Here is a 22,590-nt window from a genome sequence, read left to right on the forward strand (position 1 = left end):
TTGTGTTCATTGTAATGGGATTTTACCTGTACAGGTGAATGCCCTTATTTTATACAATAAAATAGAAAAAAATGCTTAAAGAAATATGATCACATTGCTGATGTTCTTCTGGTTTTCTTTAACTCTCTTTAGCTCTGGAGAATCAGAAATGTCTATTGCACGTTTAATTTCTTCTTTGTATTTTACCTGCATAATTTATAAGAATATAATGTTAATTTTATTCAACACGAGGCTTACAAAATAGTTAAGAATTCTTAATTTGTAACTATTGCATAATTAATCTTTTTTTTAATGCCAACGTTACTTTTCTTTCAATGGGAACACAATTTTTTTTAAATGTTATCTGATGTTTTGGGGATTCCTTTATCCTAAAGTGAAAATAAATCCACATCTATTCACCTATCCACCACTATAGGAGTTTTTTAATTAAAATAAGCAAAAGTTGCTTACGAAAATAAATTTCATCCTTAGGCAGATGCAAAGAAAGCCTTGGAGATTATCTTTAATAATAAAATAGTTTATTATTTGCTATCTGAGTAGTTTCTATCTATGAATATGTTAATTAAAACCTAACATATACGAGTATTTAAAGGCAAAAGGCAAATTGAGTGGGTCTTTGAGTCTTGGGAACACTGCTCGTCTGACGGAAAGCACACAAATCATCCAGAATAAGGAAAAAGAAAGTGACCACAATAAAAGAAGAGAAAAAGAGAAGGGGAGGGAAATGTACTAAAAGCTTAAACCGCTGTGTCCTGATCACTGTAAAAAAGGTCATTGTCAGAAAGTCAGGAAATGTCTTTGACCTGCACAATCACATTATGAAAAGCCCACCTACATTCTGGCATCCAGTTCCTTCAAAAGCTCCCTCTTCAAATTTATTTTGAGGAGGATCAACCAGACAAAATATAATACCAGCACGTGGTTATGCACGGGACAAGAAACAGCTCCTCAAATTTGTAAAACGATTAGTAATGCCATTATTTCAGGTGGTATTTTAATATGTCTAAAATTCATAAAAGATTGCATTTGAGAAAAAATACACACATACATATCAATATATATGGAAGCACAGGCTAGACTGAAGAGGCATATGCTGAAATTTAGCAAAGACTTAAATCTACACAAAACATGTTTCAGAAATCACTTTCTAAAACTTTTAAATGACTAAGGCTGACATCCACACTGACTGTCATAAAGAAACAGTATCTAAATATCTCAGATATCATCTAAGTCTCAGTAACCGTGGATTTTATATGAGTAACAATGCCAGTATTAGTCCAGACCCAAAACAGTTAAATTGAAAGTTCACCAAGACAGGCTACCTCTAAATAAAATTCAAAAATAGTTCTTAACACAGAGAGCTAATAGCAAAAAGGCTTGTACTCTGGAAGTGGAAAATGTCGAGATCTTTAAATGTTAGCGAATCATATCTTGGTTTGACAGATCTAGAGAATCTTGAAAGGGCAACTTTCCATTTGAATACTAAGCAAGAGTTTATGGCCCAAACTCACAAAGATACAAAACTACGCATTTATTGTTTGCTAGAAGAGGCTGTGGGATGCTGGGAGAAGCAGCGATATACTGTACTGCTTTGTGTGATTTTCCTCGGGTGAGAAGCTAAACGTGATTAAAGATGAACATTTTTGTTTTTCATACAACTCTAAACTAATCAAAATGTTACAGTCGTTTCACTGTAGGCTATAGAATTGCACACTACAGAACATTTATAACATTACATTACAGTGCATTGATGAGTACATTTCAAATAGTATCATTTGAAAGTGAAGGAAACAAACATTTTATACTTTTCTCCCAATCTAATTTCTCTAACAGACTAGAGAGAGCTGCCTGATGTGGGCTCTCGCCACGGTGGATCAGAACCACATATTCATACATTCTCATCCACACCCCGAGCCTAGGTCCTTCTTACACTCACTCTGGGAGATGGTTTCACTCATGCTACAGAGATCTCATTGCTCCAGTATTCTGCAGATTATTCTGTAATTTCATTTTGAGGTATGTTTTCCTGCAGCATTACCTTGCCTCTCCTACTCTTTCCCCCACAAATGCCAGCACATGCTCATAGGCTCATAGTCAGCCACAGATGAATCTAATCAAGGCAGTTCTACTTTGATTACTTAAAGAAAAATTCTGGAAGTTACTGCCTCCAAGGATGAAGGTGGAGAAATAAGTCAGGAAAGGGGAACTAAGGGAAGAGTCCTTTTTACTTCCTCAACAAGAAATTAAACAGTCGACCCTCCGTATCTGTGGGTTTCACATCTGTGAATTCAACCAACTTTGAATCAAAGATATTCAGGAAAATAAAATTCCACAATGTTCCAAAAAGCATAATTTGAATTTGCCATGTGATGAGTACTAACTTGAATCCATGCAAATGAAAAGATGTGTAGGCATTGGTATTATAAGTAATCTTATAAGAAATCTATTAGGTATTACGAGTAACCTAGAGATGATTTAAAGTATATGGAAGTATATAGGTTATATGCAAATATTATGTCATTTTATATCAGGGTCTTGAGCATCCACAGATTTTGGTGTTCATGAGGGAGGTTCTGGAACCAATCCCCCACAGATACCAAGGGACAACTGTACACTAAATGTATGTGGAAGAATACCTGTTGGTAAGGACAACAGTTATCCATTGTAAATGTCAAGCACTAAATGGAAAAAATTTTAACCCATAACATTAAGCACCTCCTCTACCTTGCCCCAGTCCAAAGGTAATTGGAGGGTAAGTTATTTTACAGTTTGTAGTGATGGTGTGTGCTTTTGTTTCCCAGAAGTACAAGGTTATGGGGCTAGAAACCAGAAATATAGACAGAAATGTATCTGAAAGAAAATACAGAAATGTGACTGACATGGGGTAAAAATGAACTGGGTATTTTATTTTTAAAATCTCAACCTTCAGGGCTGGCTAGTTAGCTCAGCTGGATAGAGCATGGTGCTAATAACACCAAGGTCCCGGATTCGATCCCTGTACCAGCCAGCCATCAAGTAAAATAAAATAAAATAAAAACCTTCATTTAAGCCACCAAATAAATGTTCGGGGGCCTTTAATCATCATATCAGGGTAAAATTTCTTTCCTCCAAGTTGTGAAAAATGTATTCTTTCTCTGCAAATGTATCCTTCCTCTGCAAAATTGAATACAGTTACAATTCTGTTTAAAAAGATGAAATCTACTCTGAGACTTCATTAAAGTGATCTTTCTCCTTTTCACAATGATATATCAAAATGAAACACTGCTTTAGATTCAAGGGGAACAAGGCTACGGTTTTCATTCTGAAAGATCTTTGATATTTGACGAATAGCATTTCAATAATGTGAAGAACAAAAGGAAAAAGCAGCCAGTTGAGTAAAGAATGAAAAACACTTATCTAGCTTCTGTTTCCTTTTGGAAAGGATAATTAATGCTGTAGAGAACTTACTGAACTAATGTTCTGCTGATTTTTCTTCACTCGTTCAATCTCTGGAGTATTTTTTATTGCTGTGCCAGCTCCTACTCCTTTCTTATAAAATACCTTTATTATAAGAGAAGGAAAAGAATAAATATAAGCTTATTCGAAGTCAAGTCTTAGATTTGATTCTCATACAAGAAAGACTATTTCTCAGGGTTTATAGAAATGTGAATACAGCCTCTATTCATAAGTATCAACATTATATGAATCAAGTAAATAATCCATTATGATAATAAATGCCCAACTTTGGTTTCCCATCTCATAATCTTACAAGTAACCCTCTCATATCTGTTTAGGGCATGACTGGTACCTTAGATGGCTGCAGATTGTTTGCTTTAAAGAACATAAATCGGCAAACTAGAGTTCCCCTTCTTCAAATACAAATATATGCCACAAGTATATTTGAGAAAAATCAAAGCACATATTCCAAAAACTCACTAAGCAGTTATCACGTAATTCAAAAACAGCATGAAATTTTAGCAACTGTCATTCTCTAAATGCAAAGATTCCCTCATTCTCTTCGAAGAAAATATTAGCTGTATCATCCACATTAATTCGAAGTCTGTTTCCCTCATCCTCCACCTTTTTGTCAGCCTTCCCACGCATTTCTCCACTCCTACCAACATCTACCGCTTCCAAACACAGAGCAAAACAAAAAACAAAGCACTCTACAGAAAAGCATAGCAACGATGAGAACGGCAGAAGAGGGCAGAATTACTCGCTCTCATTACTGAGTCTCATGCCTGGCTTAGCTTCAGCGCAGCCGTATTGAGTGGATTTCTACCTTTCCTCCCCTTTTCCCTTTCTTCTCTGGGAACTGAGCTTCCTCTCCTGGGAAGGGGTAAACATGACCGCTATCATCAAAGCAACGTCCTGTGGGCTGCGTTTAGCAAGCTTTGGGCTGGAATGCTTTGTACTGAGATAGTGGCTAATCAGGAGCCCATGCCTTAACGGACCAGATGTTATTGGAACACAAGGGCTGTGTCACCTTGCATACCACTGATTTTGAAATTGCCCATTACTCTGTCAAAATCCTCCCTAAAAGTCTTATAAACCTCCTGCTTTCCCTGGTTCGGGGGAACTGATCTGGCTCAGTCTCCCCTCCACATTAGTGGAATAAAGCTTTTTGGCTGAAATAGCACCTGGCTCAGATCTCTCTCTCCCTTTTCTCCATCTCACTGAACCTAACACTCATGACATCTGGTCATGCAGTGGGCCCTAGCTGGGTGGGAGAGTATGGTAGGAGAGATAGTTCCCTCCAAAAGCTAGAAATCTGGACTACCAAGGAATCACATGAGTCAAGAACCAAACAGCCTCTTTCTCTGATCCTTCTAGAAGGACTTTGCCATTCTCAGCACAGCCTGGCTCTCCATGTGGAGACCTAGAGGCTCCACACCAGCACCCTGAGAGTTAGAGCTTGCCAATTAATTAGAAAAGAGAAAATATTACAGAAGTCCTCAACAGAATTTACATTTTGATGAGACATTTGCTTAAATGATTTAGCTAATTCTGCATTAAAATATTGGCTGTACAGTCAATTTTTATAATTTCAGAACAGAATTAAAGTTTATATATCCACTAAACATAGACCTAATCTCTTAATTAATGATGCTGATGCAATTCCTATTCTTCAAACTAAAGTTTAGGAAGTTTAGGAATCGGTTATGAACTAGTAAATCCCTCGATATATTATCAATGCAAATAATCAATGACTAGGAAGGAAATCATTTCATATGATTATTTGCATCTTCAAAGTAAAATCTGTGTGGAACCTTAAGACTTCTTTCCTGAATTAAATTTCATTTTTTTAAATAATCTAAAATTCTATTATGCAAGATTTTTTAAAATTATTAAAACATAATTGATTTTACATATTTGTGGGGTACAGAGGTGACTATCAGTAAATACTTGTGTACAATACTGATGATTAAATCAGGATAATTAGCATATTCATCATTACACAATGTAATCATTCTTTGTGGCCATTAACCAATTTCTCACTAACCCCTAAGTTAAATTTTAAAATTTGGTTAAAAACTGTCATTTGTACCAATGAGGAACATCTAAATTTATCATTACAAAATCATGATGAATTATCATTTGTAAGAATGTTTGGTACTCTTATCATGTTAAAGACAATAATATATTTGACAGAAAATTCAAGTAATGCAGCCAAAAAAAAAAAAAAATCAATGAAGAGTAAAAGGCCATTCCCTTCAGAACCTAAAGTTTCAAGAGGGTAACTGAAAAGAAATAATGGCTACTTACTGCACTAATGTTTTGCTGAGTTGTCTTAATTCTCTGAATTTCAGGGGTATCTGCCACAGTAGAATAGTTAGAAAGCATCTTCTCTGCTTCATCTTTATACTTCTTCTAAAAGCATAAATAATGAATATGAATCTGAAACTCGTGTGTGCAAGTGTGTGCACACGTGCACGTGTGTATGAAAGAAGCAGAAAGACAGACAGAGACAGAGAAAATGGAGAAAATGACACCACTTTCTGCAACTATGCCATATCACATGGCTCTAAATCACATCTTATAATTTGAAGCAGTTGTCATTGCTGCAACAGCAAACTAAAGGGAGTGTGCGTACAGATAAGCAAACAGTCCAGCAGAGCAGTCTCCTCTCCACTCAGGCTATGGCTCCCACCCTGCTCCATTCACTTTAGAGGGCTTGGTCTCTATGCCCCCTTAGTTTAGGATCTACTCTTTCTTCATGAGCAGTCCCAGCCCCTGTTCAAACGGCCCCATAGCTCCTGCAAGTAACCGTGCTCTCTACACCTCCTTTTTTTCATGCTTCTGATGCATGCTTTGCTTCCTACTTCAAGTAAACATATATTTGATTAAGGGAAAGGTATCAGTGTTTTTGTAGTTGAGATAAAAATCTCAATTTTCCATCCACTAAATGAACTATTAATAGCTGTAATATAACTTGGACCTTACCTTATACTAGTACAACATTACTTACTAGCTAATGGGTAGTGTTCTAAATACTTAACACTCATTAATTCGTTTAATCAACCTCACAAGCTGATACTATCATTATCTCCATCTTACAGATGGGGAAACTGAGGCACTAGGTAGTAAGTGTCAGAGATAGGATTTAAACAGATACTCTGACTCCAAAGTCTCATAAGCATTCCATTACAGTCTAAAAGTGATCAGAATCACTTAAAGTCAGATGTATTTTTGTGTCACACTCAAAAAAAAAAAAATCAGCACTTTCAAGTTATGGAAGAAAGTCTAGCAGCTTAGGCATCACTTTTCACTGGGAAGCCATTACTGTCAATACTTTTACTTCCGGGTAGTGCAAGTCATGGTTTGCAATATTGTATTTGTATGATTATTAGATTAGCCGGTGGCTCTCCGAGGCAAAACCATGTCTAGTTTTGTATGTTAATCGGTGCTCAGGAAGTGTCTGCTGAATGAATGAATGAGTTTGACATTCTTGATTTGAGAAAGCAGCTTTTCTCCACTGCCTGAAATGTCTGTTTGCCTGTTTTATATATTTACCTACGATTTTAGTTTAGCTGATAGAGCTAGAGGCAATGTCTCCACGTTCACCTACCATCATGGGGCACTGAGAACAGAAGAATGTGCACTCCAGGACAATACCAACTCTGTGTCACCTGAGGAGCCTGAGAACCAGACATGTCCTTTGACATTTGACTCTGCCATCTTGATCCATCCAATTTGAACGAATGGATATTTAGGCTCCTTATTTACATTTTAACCAGAATTTAAACAAATTTGGACAAGTTTTATTAAGAATTACTTTTAGCATAAACTCCATTAAGCAGATTTAATTCATTGGTCAATTTTCTATAACAGTTTTAATTTTTTCACTCCCTTTACTATTTCTTTCCATTGGGATTCATTCTTTTTCATATAAATTTTATAACAAAAATATTATTCAGTAATGAATGGTTTTGCCCAAGTCAGATTTTATAAATAACCTCTTCCATGAATATTTTCTTTTGTAGTCATAATTTCTCCCATATCTATTTTTTTTAGAAAATATTTGAACGTATATTTGGCAAATCTAAATTTTATCAAGAAAAATTAACCCTTCCCTTAATTTTTAGTTAATATTATATTTCACTTTATACCTTTCGCAGGTTTAGCCACTGCTAGTTTCATATGGAGCTGATTACTTTAATGATAATATTCACTATGAAATGGTTAAAAGACAAATTGTAATTATTTTTCTGTAGTCCAAGCAAAGAGCACTCAAGCCAAGTGTGCAATGCAGCCAAAACAAAGGGAAAAAAGGTCAAAATGTCTTGGACTCAAAACAAGGGGCCCCAGCAGAGGGGCTGTGGCACTCCATAAAGTCAGTCAGATTGAATCTACAACTCTGTCTCTTTAATTAGGGAAATTAATCAAGTTTGATCAATTGATTCTTAATTATAGAGTTACTGACTTTGAATGCAATACCCTCAGAAAGATAAAATCAACTACATTGTATACTGATAAATTGAAAAATTTTAAAAATATTTAAATAAATAAATAAATAACTCAAAGCATATCTGGGATATCCACGCTCACTTGCATTCCTTACCCTTTAATTTCATTTTCTAAGTCTTTCTTATACTGTTTCTAAAAGAACAGAATAGAATCTTAGAGCTTTGCTTAACCTTCAACAGCAATGTAAAGACATGTGTTTGAATATTAAAGCCATCCATGAGGAGATAACATTCATACTCTTTCTAAATGAAATTCATTGTGTTTGTTTTAAACTTCACATCCTGTTACTTTCTTACCTGGCTGGCCATCTCAGATGCTTTCTTGGCTCTCTGGACATCAACAGTGTCTGGGCTCACCTGCATTCCTTTCCCTTTAATTTCAGTCTCCAAATCTCTTTTATAGTCTTTCTGCAGAAAATGAAACATGCAGGTAGGGATCTACAATCATTTGAAAAACTGTGATGACATTTTGACATCAGAACTATGTCTTCTAGAATTAATTTGGACCCTTATTTCTTTTATTTCTGTTGAACAAGAGAATGTTTTAACTTGTTATAGGAACATGACTCGGAATGCCTTATTCACAAGTAATCAGGAGGCTTTTTTCTATTAACCTTAATTAAGAAAGAAAACAGAGATAGCCAAGGGGATAATTTTATATTTCAATATGATAAACTGGATAAATTATTGGTTAATAGATAACCCAGTTGATGAATATTGATCAAATGTGATTGTAGAATTGTTGCTTTTCACTTTATAGTGAATATTGTTGGTTGCTTTCCTAGAATCTGCCCCTTCTTTTTCCTTCACTGACTCCATAACTTGCTACTGACCAACTCACTGCTCCCCTATTCTGTACCATGCAGCTTGGGTGAGACTGGCTTAAATAAATTATTAGACCCATCCTTGGCCCAAGATGATTAGTTTAGGGATGGGCGCATTTCCTTTTCAGCATAAGATATCAGAAGAGACTTTCTCTTTTCTTCTGGTCATGAAGAAGGATCTAGCCCAGGGAACAGCTGTAAGCCTCTTTGAAACAGAAGAAAGCCTGCCTGAGAACTGAAAGATAGAAACTGAACAAAATCACATTACCTGAGTTCTAGATAAGCCATGCCTAAGAATGCCTCCACTGTTTGGTCAAGAGAACAATATATTATCTGCTTTTTTTTTAAAGCCAGATTGAGTTGGATTACCTGTTACAAAACAGTCATAATTACCCAGACATACATGTCTTAAGGGATTCTTGTCACATTTTTAAACTGACTGTAAAATTCAGCAAGCCGTACATTTACAATTGTGCATTTTCTACATGCATGCTATTCTTCAAAGAAAAATTTTATTTTCATAAAATTATTAACTATGTTCAATTAAATTTCCTCCAAAACAATTATTTCCTATGATGTTGACATACTCCAGATTTGTAGATTCTCTACTACCAAGTAAATGCTGCTTCGCTTATTTGTGGTATTCCAAATTTAGATAAACTGTAAACAAAAATCTCAGTCTCAGATTAACAGTATATATTCTCCCTATTTTCTACTCACAGCCCAGCCTGTTTTTACTGACGGATTCTTAGTTTTACTTTTCTAAACAAAAATTCAAGTAACAACTTTTAACTTTCAAAATAATAAAATTAAATTATTATTTTCTGTAAAAAGCTAGCTGTGTCTGTAAAAAACTGTCTGTTTTTAGTAAACTTGTTTAAAGCCCCAAAACATTTCATTTGAAGGACAATTACAGAAACTGAGGCCCTGATTACAGTCACCAAGGTCCCAGAGTAGAAGAATGTTACTTAATTTTCCAATATGAATTTTCAAATCTAAAAATGTTCTAAAGCAGGTAAATAGACTACTTAAGACACTAGTTGTACCAGTTATTTGTTATTACTACATAAGAAAATACCTCCAAACTCAGAAGGTTGAGCACAACAACATATGGCATCCACATAGCAAGAGGGCAAACCCCCAATGCACAGGTGCACTTAAACCTCTGCCTGAGTCACAGTTGCTAATGTCCCATTGGCTAAAGAAAGCCACATGGTCAAGCCCATAGACACAAGAAGGTTTGACTATTGGGGGTCATTAGTATGATACACCACATTGACTTTACTTGAGAAATGAACTTTGGATATTAAAAATAAACTATGGCAAAGTCCCAAACTTTGGTTGAAAAGGATTTGAGAGCCTGTCAATTTGACAAAATGGAATATGTCCCTGATTATATGCAAATGAGACATTTGGATTACAAAGATAATAGCATCACCAGAATTGGTTTGGGCTACATGGAAACCATAATAGAGCTGATCCCCTAGGCCTATTTTCCCCCTCGTTTCTCAATCATTAGACTTGCACCATTTTTCCTAGTATGCAGTCCCAAAGAACACAGAGAAATCCAAATCAGCATATTGTTGAATAAACAAATCTATTAACATACTAATGAAAGACCTGAAAACTAAAACATGCTGGCTTCACATAAACAGGATACATCTTAGAAGCCTGCTCTTAGACAAAAGAGTGAAATACAAAATAACTGTTCTTTCCACATTCCTTTCTCCAGGGAAAGTATGCTTTCCATTGGCTTCAACTTGAACTCCCCAGTACCTTGAACTAACACTGAACATAACCTCCTCCACAGAATAAGAAAAATTTCAGAGACCTATAAGTAGTAATTTGATAAATGCTGGGTATAGCTAATCACTTGCAAACCCAGGGAGACCACCATACTGTAAGAAAGATCTGTTCAATCTAAGAAATGAATAACAAGAAAGAGCCAACCATGCAAAGACCAGGGAAAGGAGTTCAGGAACACAACGCAGCTGAAAGAGATCCTAAGACCTGTGCAGGTGCAATTGGGGCCTCTGGGACTAGATCATACTGTGCAGGAGAAGGGTGCAGGAAAAGGACAGGCACACTGGGGCCCATTTGTGAAGTGGGGCTTTGAACACCAGAGCAAGGAATATGGATTTATGCTGGACATGACTGGAAACCGATAGAGAGTTTCAAGTGAGGAGAGTAGCATACTTCCATTTAATTCTTCAAGGATTTATTCTGGCTGCTGGGTTGGGAATGTATATTGAGGGCATAATGAGAGCAGAATTCTGACTAGGAAGCTCCAATAATGACCCAGGTGTCAGAGATGGTAGGGTGGGGAGAAGCAGATGGCTTTAGAACATTTAGAACCATTATGCGGATGGAGTCTATAAAACTTGCTGACGAGAGGAATCAAAGTGACTTCTATGATTTTGCTGCAGCGGGCGGGGGACAGCAGGGAGCTAACCTAAGGGAAAACGTACAGTTCTGGTTTGGGTATGCAAAGTTGAGATGCTGTTATACATTTTCCATGTGGACAACAGAGGGCAAACAGTTACATCTTCATAACCATGTACAGGACACACTTCTTCTATAAGAATGAGGTAGAACTATATACGTAAAGTAATGTGGAAAAGAATCCATGGTATTAAGTGAAAAAACAAACACAGAACAAAGTTTATGGTATGAAGGCATTTAAGTTCCTTTCTTAAGTTTATGTGTGTACAAGTGTATGTTTACCTATTTATACATAAAAATAGATCTGGAAGGCTCTACAACAAGCATAACAATGGCTATCTGTCAGGAGGAAAATGGAACTAGGGGAGAGGTTAAAGGGGTTTTCAAGTCACTGTTCTCCACACTTCCGCTGCCCACCTCTGGCTGCCAATGGAACCCTTATTTGGTCAGGAATTCTATGCCATTCCCAGTCCCTTTGTCTAAACCAATCATGGCAACCCCATTTCCCTGGCCAATGCCTAACCCTGGGCATGTGGGTTCAACAGCAGTAACTCCTATGGCAGTTAATCAACTACCTCTAGCCTTCCAGATTTCCTGAGTGAGAGTCAATCCTGAGTCAGCTCTTCCTAACTGCAAAGGTCACATAATAGCTCTCAGAGTGAAGCCCCACCGAAGTCCCCACCTAACCAGCCTTGAGATAAATGAGCAGTACCCCTTAACCTGCACCCGAACTTTCTCCTCACATTTCCTTCTAACAAAATCACCTCATCCCAAATACTCTTCATTCCAGTGATCCTTTTATATTTTTGGAATTGCTGGGGAAGTTCAAGAGGTGTGGAGCCAATTCTGGGTATTTCCTTTAAAAAACTACACATATGGTCTATCTCCTACAACTTTGTTATGTGATATCTATCCTACTGTAGCATCTAAGACAAAACCACTAAGTTAATATCCTGCTGTTACACGTGTTCCATGAAGAGGAAAATTGCGTTCGATGAATGAACGTGGTCATTCAGGATATATAATACCTCAACCCAAAATGCTGACTGTGTAGAAATTTCAGGCACTGATGAAGTCAACAAAGGATATTTTAACAACACGCAGTCACACAGAAATGCCTATTGTTCTTATGTTAGAAACTTGAAATGATTTTCAAGTTCTGCTCAGAAAGTTGAAAACACAGATCTGCCAAAAAAGCACATAATCCAATCCATTCTTTAAAAAAAAACCTATGAAAACATTTGTCATAGCCTAGATTAACATGAAATTTATTGTACTACAGAATAAGGTGGGCAGGAATGTGTGCGTATGTACGTATGTGATCTATTAAAATGCCTTTCCCCAAGTTTCCTCTTATGTATTTAAAGGATATGAACAAAGTAAAAACTGTAAATTTTCAGACAGCATATGATTTGGAATGGTTTCCATTCCAAACTGTTAAACGAGCCACAAAACTTTGAGAAACTCCATGTACTAATCAAGTTGCTTATATGATTTGTTAAGTTCCACAGTATGAGTTCCAAGGTCCGCATCATTCATTCTACCAACCTCACGAGCTAGCTCTGCAGCCTTTTTGGCACACTGTATTTCAGGGGTGTCCATGCCAACTTGCATTCCCTTCCCTTTAATTTTTGACTCCAGGTCTTTCTTGTATTCTTTCTGTAAAAGGCAACATTTTACAACATTCAGACACTCAGTGGGCAAACATGTATCAGTAGTCACTGACTCCAAAAAGTAGCTAAAAATACTAAAAAAGAGAGAGAAAGCACAGCTTTCTTTGTACTATGAATGATCGCCTAGAACTAAATGTTCCGAACTTCTTAGAACTACAGTCACTATTCTCAATGAAGAAGACTATATGAAGCTCTAAAGATTTTTAGCATAAAAAGCAATTCCCAGGTGAGAATCTTTACTGACAACTATCTTGGGGGAATAGGGAGGTGGGTGTACATGAATTGATGTAGAAAGAAGACTGACTTTGAGGCCAGAGCACTCAGCAGCTATGGGACAATGGCAACGTGTCTTAACATGTCTGGTTTCCTCATCTGCAAAATGGGGATAATAACACCTCCATGCAGGAGCCACTGTGAGCATCAATGAGACAGCACATGGCAGAGAGCCCAACACAGAGGAGTGCTCAGTAACTGTCCCCTACACCAGTCCGTCCTCATTCCTGTCCCCTACACCAGTCCGTCCTTCTCTTAATATGGCCTGACTTTCTGCAGATCCTGCTCCCTGCCATTTAACTGCATCTGGCTGGACCCTGCCACTGAGAGTTTAAAACAATTTTTCCAAGTATTATCGAGAATTGATTACAAGATTGACCTCTGAACATGGATTGGACATGTCATCACTACAAAAGAATTTGTAGAAAACTGCTAGTGCAGGGGTCATGTGATGACAATGTTAGCCAAAGACCTCACAGTGGACATCTGCTGTTTGTGCCTGACCAGCATCCCTTTCTCCTTCTTCTAGCCAAAATCTCCACAATTTCCTTTTGGGAAAATACCTCTGATTCCTCTCAATCCATACACATTGGGTGGATTAATTTCTATCACCTCCCTACTCCCACATATATTTTTAATTCTACTAAAATGCTTTTTAAATGTTTCCTTTAATTTATTTAAAGAACATGTATATAGCCAAGATTAATGTAGATTTTTTTAAAAAACCTAAAAATTATGAATATTGTACACTTCAGACATTGTCACACTACATAGGAAGTTAACAAAACAAATGGGTGACCATGAGAGGCCAGCCAACACATCACACTCCCCCCACCCCAGATACAATGACTGGGTCAAGTGTTAGGACAAAGGCTGATCCTGGGAAAGTCAGTCTAAGACCTGAGTTGGAATTATTAAAAAAAAAGATTCTCCCTGGTATTACTGGCCAGAGATACAAGTTATCTTATTGTTAAGTTATCCACATGGAGACAGACTCCCAAGAGGGAAACCAAAAGAGAACATACCAGAACCAAGTGACAAAAGAAGAGAGACATCACTGGAATTCCAACTTGAAGGGACCTTGATCTTTTCTGTTCCATGAGCTAAAACATTTCCTTTGTTGCTGAACACAGTTTAAGTTGGGTTTCTATCATTTACAACCTAATAGGGTTATTATCAGCAGCAGCCTCACCACAGTTTATTAAAACATGGGGACAAAGCTTTAAGCTTTTTCACTCCTAAATTGAGCTAGATTCTCCTCAAAGCACAGTGCCATGAGATGATACCAAAGTAATGACATAATACAAGGATTAAAGGACTGATAGCTCTTCGGAGACATTTTATGCCTTCTTCTAAAATTCACGCAAAGTGAGCAGCAGCAATCTTCGTTGGTAGAGAAGTTTAAGTAGGCTCTTTGGCAGCCAAAGCCAGAACTGGGAGAGTCAGTGGGGTTATGAGCAAGAAAGCAGGTGAACTTTTAATTCCAGTTCCTGATTGATCATGATAACACACCTCCCTAATCTTCTACTTTTACTTGCTTAAAAGATGAAGTAACATCTCATAAGACTATTTTGGTTTATTGTATAGATTTTCTCTAAAATGGGGAAATGTAGGCATCAATTATTTTTAAATTCACTGTCCAGAAAGACTACTAGGATGTAACTGCTTATAATCATCTCCACATAAAAGTGGTGAGATGTATATAATACTTGGGAAAGATTTACAGATAAGGAAATCAGCCGAACATTCATACATTCTAAATTGCGAAATAAATATACTCACTTCACTAGCCATTTCAGAAGCTCGTTTTGCTCTTTGAATATCAAGAACTTCTGAATTCAGTTCCATTCCTTTCCCCTTTATTTCATTTTCCAAATCTTTTTTATATTCTTTCTATAAGACAAGAATATTACAATTCAAAACTTACCAGGAATCACTTTAATTGATGTGTGTTTTACATGTTTTCTAGAGACCACAGAAAGGAGAATATATTACTATTCATGCTTATTTCCTACAGACACTTCATTGTCTTCTCTATCAACTTCAGAGTGGCTTCCAATATTAACAGTTTTTTCCCTTTCATACTTACTCTCATTATGTCTTGGTACCATAGTGGATTTTTAAAAAAGATCTCTTCCCAATAAGTTCTGGTGTTCTAGGCGGACTATAACTAATAATACTGTATTGTATATTTCTAAATAGCTAGAAAAGAGGATCTCAAATATAATCAACACAAAGAAAAGATAAATGCTTAGGTGATGAATGTGCTATCTACCCAAAGTGAATCATTGTGCCATATATGTATGTATTAAAACAACACACTGTACCCCACAAATGCATACAATTAAAATATATATAAATGATGTAGTCTCTTTAAACAGTGAGAAAGATCTTAAGAATACATGCTTATTATTATTTGGACTATTTTTTGAATACTTTCTGTAAAATATGAATTACCAAAAGAGCATAGTGGAAAAAGAATAGAAAATTTCAAAATCAAAAGAATTGATGTAGCAAAGTTAAAATTAAAAAAAAGTTTCCATTTTATTCAGATTTGTAAAACCAAATAATTTCCTACAGATTGATAATATATGGTTTGAATTTCATCTGTTTTAATGTCATATTTTTAGTAGATCCAAATGCCTCATATGAATACTTATATATAACTTGTTTTTCTATGCTAATGAATTGCTTGTTTTCTTATTTAATGGAATTATGAAAACAATAAATATCTCATCCCCATTCAACTAAGTTGCATTTATGACTAACTTGCCAGACAAAAGATGAAGAAATGAGAAGAAATCAGGTTCTAGTTAATTCTAAGGTTAATTTCATGCTATTTCCCTTCGTCCAGTATAATTAAATTAGCATGTCCTCTGCTCAACTAATAGCTTTCAAGATATTGTAATGGCCTGTGTGTAATTTTGGAAAGACCTCTGAGTCAAATGACCCTGGAAAAAGTTACACAGCTCTTTCACTTATCCATTTGAGTGAACTTCTGGAGAACTTTAAGTAACTTAGCTTTGATTTCCACCTTGGCAAATGAAAATAAAAACACTTGTTCTACCAATGTCAAAGGGCAATGGGGAGAATTAAATAAAATAAAGTACAATATGATACTTTGAACACGTGAAATTGGCAATATAAATGAAAATAAACATAAAGGAATGCAAAGTCCATTTGAAGCTAAATGCTTACACTCAGAAAGGAAAATTATAATTTCATTAAGTCACCAAGAGTCCTTTTTTCAAATTAGACATCTGTATAACTTATTTGTTCAAGTTAAACTTTTTTAAATTTTTAAATTTTTTATTTTATTATAAATTGACAATTTATGGTTGTATATATTTGTGCAGTACAAAGTGTTGTTATGATTTATGAACACAATGTGGAATAACTAAATCAAGCCAATTAGTATATCCAACACCTCAAATACTTAATCACTTTTTGTGGTGAGAACTTTTGAAATTTACCCTTTTAGCAATTTGAAAACGCACAATATTATTAACTCTATTCACCACACTGTGCAATGGTTCTCAAAATAAACTTATTCCTCTAACTGAGATTTTGTACCCTTTGGCTAACATCTCCCTATACCCCTCACCCCCAAACCTCTGCTCTCCCAAACCATTCTACTCTCTGCTTCTGTGAGTGTGATTGTTTTAGATTCCATATTCAGTGTTTGGCTTATTCTGTGCCTGGCTTATTTCACTTAGCAACATAGTTGCTATGGACTAAATGTTTGTGTCCCCCCAAAACTCATATGTTGAGGCCTTATACTCCAGGGTAATGGTATTTAAAGGTGGGGTCTTTGGGAGGTAATTAGGTTTATATAAGGTTCTGAGAGCCCCCATGATGAGATTAATGTCTCTTTAGAAAGAGGAAGAGAGACCATAGTTCTCTCTCTCTCCCTCCACTGTGAGGACACAGAGAGAAGGCAGCCGTCTGCAAGCCAGGAAGAGGGCCCTCATCAGGAAATGAATCTGCTGGCATCTTTATCTTGGACTTCCCAGTCTCCAGAACTTTGGGAATTATCTGTTGTCAATAAGTCTAAGACTCACTCCAAAAGAGAAACAAAAGAAAAAGGCAATGGCATGTTTTAGGTCATTCATGGATCTCAAAATAGATCTCACATTCTTATTTGTATATAACTGATAAAAAGGTTCCCCTTTAAAAATTTTATGTAAATAGTGCATATTTTTAAAATAGAAGACAACAATAGTATAAAGTTGTCATTTGAGTAGCCCATAAGTTCAAAAATTTTTATAGGAACCAGAAGTGGGAAAAGATAGCATAGCAAGAGAACTCTTACAGAAATGATATGCCTATTTCAATACAACATACATTACAGAAGTGAATAACATTAAATTTCTAAAACCATATAGGTAATTATGCTCTATTTTATTTCACTGGTTTAGGACATTTCTTTCAGGAATAGGATCTTCAGTTCAAAAATTCAGGATAAAATGGAATCCCACTTTAATATATATTCATGGAATATAAAGTTCATTTATATGATACATATTCCATATTATACTATATATATATTCTAGTAATACTTACTGATCGAAATATTTAATAAAGGGAACACTTTCCCTTATTATAAAGAGAATCATTTTTAAAAAGAAAAGACAAACTTTAAAGGGATGGACTCTGAGCATAATATTTTTAATTGTTATATTTTAGGACCTTATGTTCAACAAATTTAATATATTAATTGTGAGCTAAAATGCAGGGGAGAAATCCTGTGGAGAATGACATGAAAAGTAGATGTGAGTTCCTCTGTTCTCTATACTAAATATATTATTTTTTCCCTACTTAGAACTCAACCTCCTTATAAATAATGTACCATTTACCCAGACCTTCACATGTAAGCACCTATTTCTGATATCAAATGTAAAGAAAATCTTGCAGAGAAGCTACAGAAAAAGTTGCTTCTAATACATGCTTTCATAATAACTAAATTTAACAAAAATCAAGCATGCCCCACCCACATACAAAATATTTTTTTAAACTAACTGCTATAAAGCTAAAAACCTATTTATAGAGCTTCTGAGCTATAACCAAAACACAAAATCAAAATATTTTTCAAGTTTTCCCAGGAAATCTAGGTAATTTCTTCCCTCAACCTTAAGCAGAAATGTTAACACACACTTTCCTGTTTTTAATAAAAATGCAAAACTTTATTAGTAAAAGTGAAAGTGAGGAAAAGAGTAACGGATTAAAATCTCCACCACCGGATTAGTAGAGAGACGTTAAGCAAATATTTCCTGGGTTATTTCTTTACTTTTCTTTCATGATATTTCACAGTAAATAGCAAGCTCATACCTCCCTCAGAAGGTTGGTGATGTACTTTACATGTAAAAATTCTGGAGTCTTGTCTAAATCCAGTGGTGACCTTCCTTTAATCTCCTTCTCAAAATCTTCTCTGTAAACTTTCTGTTAAATAAAACCACATAATTTTAAATTTAGGAAATATCTGCAACTGTTGAAAAGATATTAGAACAAGAGTTCCCAGAACAAAACTGTTGTTTTCTTATATGATGTTACCACCTCAGGGTCATCGTCTCAACAGGAAAATAAGTCCAACTTAATCATAAATTTTAGAATCTACCAAAGAAAAGCAGAACCAAGTATCATCTCCCTTTGGTAAATCATTCTGAGTGAGGCTGCTTAACATTTTACTCGTCTGTAATTAAACATCAGCCCATTTTAGGAAAGGAACTAATAAGATTACTATTTGATTGGATCACCTAATTAACTTTCTCAAAAGTGAGTGGCTCCATCCACTGGAAGAAAATCAGGGGATTTTGGGTGGGGTGTGGTGTTATCCTTTAATGACTTTGGCATTGGGAATATTTCTCTACCGTCTATGGAGTTTGATATGAACCAAGTTACACTGTGAGGAGAATCTGATCTTGAACCTAATTAATCTTTCTTTAGGTAAAAGTTCACAACAAGAAATGAAATGAGGATGCTCACAGTGATTGTGGGGTCCTAGGTCCTTACCACCACCTGCCCCTTTGACATTTCCTGCCATCCTTCAGCTATGATTCTCTATATCCTAGCATTTGATCTATGCATTTGAAAATCAGTGGTAACGCATGCTTTATGACCATAAAGACAGTCTCTCTAAATAACAAAAAATATCCATCCAAGTGAAATATTTACCAAACAAGGGCCCAGATTTTATCAGCCAAATCTTTTACTTGAATTGCATCCTGAAGTTGATAAAAATAAGCACATTCTGCATGAGATTTTTAATGATGCAAAATGAGAAGCTATTTCCAGATTCATTATATATTTATCACAGAGATAAGTAATTGCGTAAAGGAAATAATTCTCCCAACCATGAGGGAGAATAAGAGAGGCATGTTGTCCTTATTTAGCATTTGTGTTACATACAGTTATTTAATAAATAAGGTGTGTACAGCCACAAGGAAAGGCCAACATGGGTGTTCTGTAAATCTAACAAAGCTAATTAAGAAGTTGCATTGAGAACATTCCAAACTAAAGAACTATAGTTACACCAAGAACAATGGTGAGAAACTGTCTTCTTTATGTGGAACTAATTGAGATAATATGGTTAAAAGGCTGAACCTAAGGCATTTCCAGGCCAATAAGGACTCTGTGAATGGTGAAATATAAATATGTGTATGCATTCGTTTATTTATATCAGTTATTTTACTTCAAAAAGCTCTTCTCCTCTGAAAAAAATTATTTTACTGAAGTAAGTCATTAAGGAAGGTTGATTATGACTAGAATCAGCCAATATACAAGTGTACTTCAAAAAGTTCATGGAAAGATTTGTATTATCTTTTAATTCTATTTTTCCCTGAACTTTTTGAAGTGCTCTTGTATAGTTAAAAAAAAAAAATCAGAAAACCTTCAATATGCTTTTTGTGAGGGAAGCTATATTTGTGAAATAAGACAAAGACATTTTCAAAGCCAGATTTAGAGATTCCTTTTAGAAAACACACTAATTAACCCTATGTCTGGTATTAGAAGATAGTAAGATAAGAATAGCCCATAGCAAAGGCATTAGTGGCTTTTCCTGAGATCATAAATACTTAGCTTTGCCCGTAGGAGGCTCAATCAAGAAATTCATAGTTAAGCTGTCTCTTAAGGAGTAAACATCATCTCTAAGACGGATGGTTCTCTCTGTATTTATTTCATTAGTCCTATATTTAAATATTTAAAGATATTTTTCACATCAAACTTTGTCTGACTCATATTTTTATATACTTTAATTTCTAGCTTTTAGAGTATAAATCCAGTCCAAGGACATTTTTTCTTTTTTCTTTTTTTTTCTAGGGTATGGGGTGCTGGCTGGTACAGGGATCCGAATCTGAACCATAGATCTTAGTGTTCCAACACTATGCTCTAACCAACTGAGCTAACCAGCCAACCTGCAAGATATTTTCTATTGGAAGATTTTACTCTCCTCAAGCCCTAATGAGCAGGGACATAATTCCTGACCCTAAAAAATTTAATAGTCAGTGGCCATAATTAAAGGAAAAACATGTCTTACTTGGCAGGAATGAGAGAATAATTTGGGGGAGGAAAAGAGTGACTGTCATAAGAAGCTAAAATTCCAAATCATAAATTACCATCATTTCTAAAACAGAAACATGGTATTAGAATACATGTACCATGAATTGCAAGTGTCAGGATTTGCTGGTGAGAGGACAGTTAACTAGAGTAGGAAGAACATTAAGGAGCATGGCACCAGAATGATGAAAGGGTCCTCACTATGAATGTTTCTGTGGCTGAAAATCAAATAAGAGAGGAAGAGGTGGAGGGGTGGGCAGAGGAGGATAGAAGGAAGGGGAGAGAAGGACAAGCCCTAAATGCTGATGCCACCCGCCAGAGGTTGTTTTCAGAAAAATGAAGTGATTTTTGATCCCTGTGTCTATTAGTGAAAATTTAACAAATTCATGTAGTCTTAAACTTCTAGAAAACCCACTAAGTGAAAGCCCCAGGACAACTCCCAAAAGTGGAAACATTTCTCTGGGCTGTGGGTTAGTGACAACAGCTACATTATTCCTACAAAACAAGGAAATTCATTGGAAAACTGACTCTAGCCCACCCAAAAAGTACCACTGCAATGGACGATGATAAAATGATGTAAAGGATATGCAAAAAACTTTATATGCTGTTACCTATAAATGCAGAAAAGTTATTCTAGTAAAATTCATTCCATTAAATGTAAGTTTTTGTAGGGCTTCTAAACTTGGTCAAATCTACCAGTTCTGCCAATTCAATTAAAATAAACACCTAAGTTAGTCAAAATAGTTACCTGACATTGTTTTAGTCAAATTTCCCTTTATTGGCTTAAGAAAACATGAAGAATACAAATAATTCTTTTTTCCTCTGTTGTTTGTAGAAGAAATTAAGCAACTTTGACTATTCTACAAGCCATAGTAATATCTGAGTATCTTTTTCCAAGAAGATGGATTATAACATTTTGATAAATAGTATACATACTGCTTACAAAATTCCTAAAATAGTTTTTTTTTTTTTTGTCCATAAGTTACCATTTCTCCTTGTTTTGATGTTTCTGATTGGGCAACAGAAAAGATCCTGTCCGTTGAGTATGCCTAACATGAAGCACAGGGTTGTAATTGGCTCATACTACAGCCCACTATTTATGCCCCTTGGAAGTAATCACTCCATTATACCTAGAGAATTTAGATATTGGCTACAGACAAAACCTTGTCTGAGTCTGGTCCCCAAAAAAGGGGGAAAAAAAACAGAAGAAGTCTCACTGGGACAGAGAAAAACCAGTGTGGGGAATATATGATGTGACTTAGCATTATCTTAGGATAATAAGTGGATATGTAGAAAAAGTCTTACTTAAAATTGAAAGAAAAAAAAAGAATCAATTAAATAAGCTGACAGAGAAAAGGGAGTCATTCATAACTTTGACCCACTCCTAACATGTTGGCATTTACTAGATACATAATTTTATTTAAGACAATTAGTTTCAGTGAATATGTTATAAATCTAGGGATAATATCTTCCTAGCATCATTACTTTGAGAATTTAATGAGCTGATATATATAAGGCACTTAGCTTATGACCTAGCACAGAGCATTTAATAAACGTTAGTTCTGCTGTCATTGCAAAAATACATATAAACAAATCAAGCAGCTCTTCATTTCCTTTTGACTTTTTACGTACTCATCGTAGTTTTACATTGACACAATCTGAAAGCATCAATTACACAATCATGGAATATTAGGGCTGAGGGGGCATTAAGAGCTCATCAGGCTTGATATACATATCTGCCAAATGAGAAAAACTAAGGACCAGACAAACTCAATGATCTGGGTGAGATCCTGAGAGTGGTTGGCTGGGTCTAAATGCAGGTCCGTGAATCTGCCCAGAGCAGTGCTCTTTCTTCTAGACCCACCAAACATTCTGAGTCAC

The 22,590-nt window shown here is 35.6% G+C and overlaps 1 protein-coding gene across 1 annotated transcript in view; it reads right to left on the reverse strand.

The window, feature by feature from the left end:
- NEBL (nebulette) overlaps positions 1–22,590 on the reverse strand; it is a 96,602-nt gene that overhangs the window by 32,467 nt on the left and 41,545 nt on the right. Inside the window, 9 exon segments of the mRNA XM_063101140.1 lie at positions 94–186; positions 3,448–3,540; positions 5,746–5,850; positions 7,110–7,197; positions 8,006–8,079; positions 8,244–8,354; positions 12,761–12,871; positions 14,941–15,051; positions 18,487–18,597. Of these exon segments, the coding sequence (XP_062957210.1) occupies positions 94–186; positions 3,448–3,540; positions 5,746–5,850; positions 7,110–7,197; positions 8,006–8,079; positions 8,244–8,354; positions 12,761–12,871; positions 14,941–15,051; positions 18,487–18,597 (897 nt within the window).

Source organism: Cynocephalus volans, chromosome 6, assembly GCF_027409185.1.
Source record: "Cynocephalus volans isolate mCynVol1 chromosome 6, mCynVol1.pri, whole genome shotgun sequence".
In the NCBI taxonomy this organism is placed as follows: domain Eukaryota; kingdom Metazoa; phylum Chordata; class Mammalia; order Dermoptera; family Cynocephalidae; genus Cynocephalus; species Cynocephalus volans.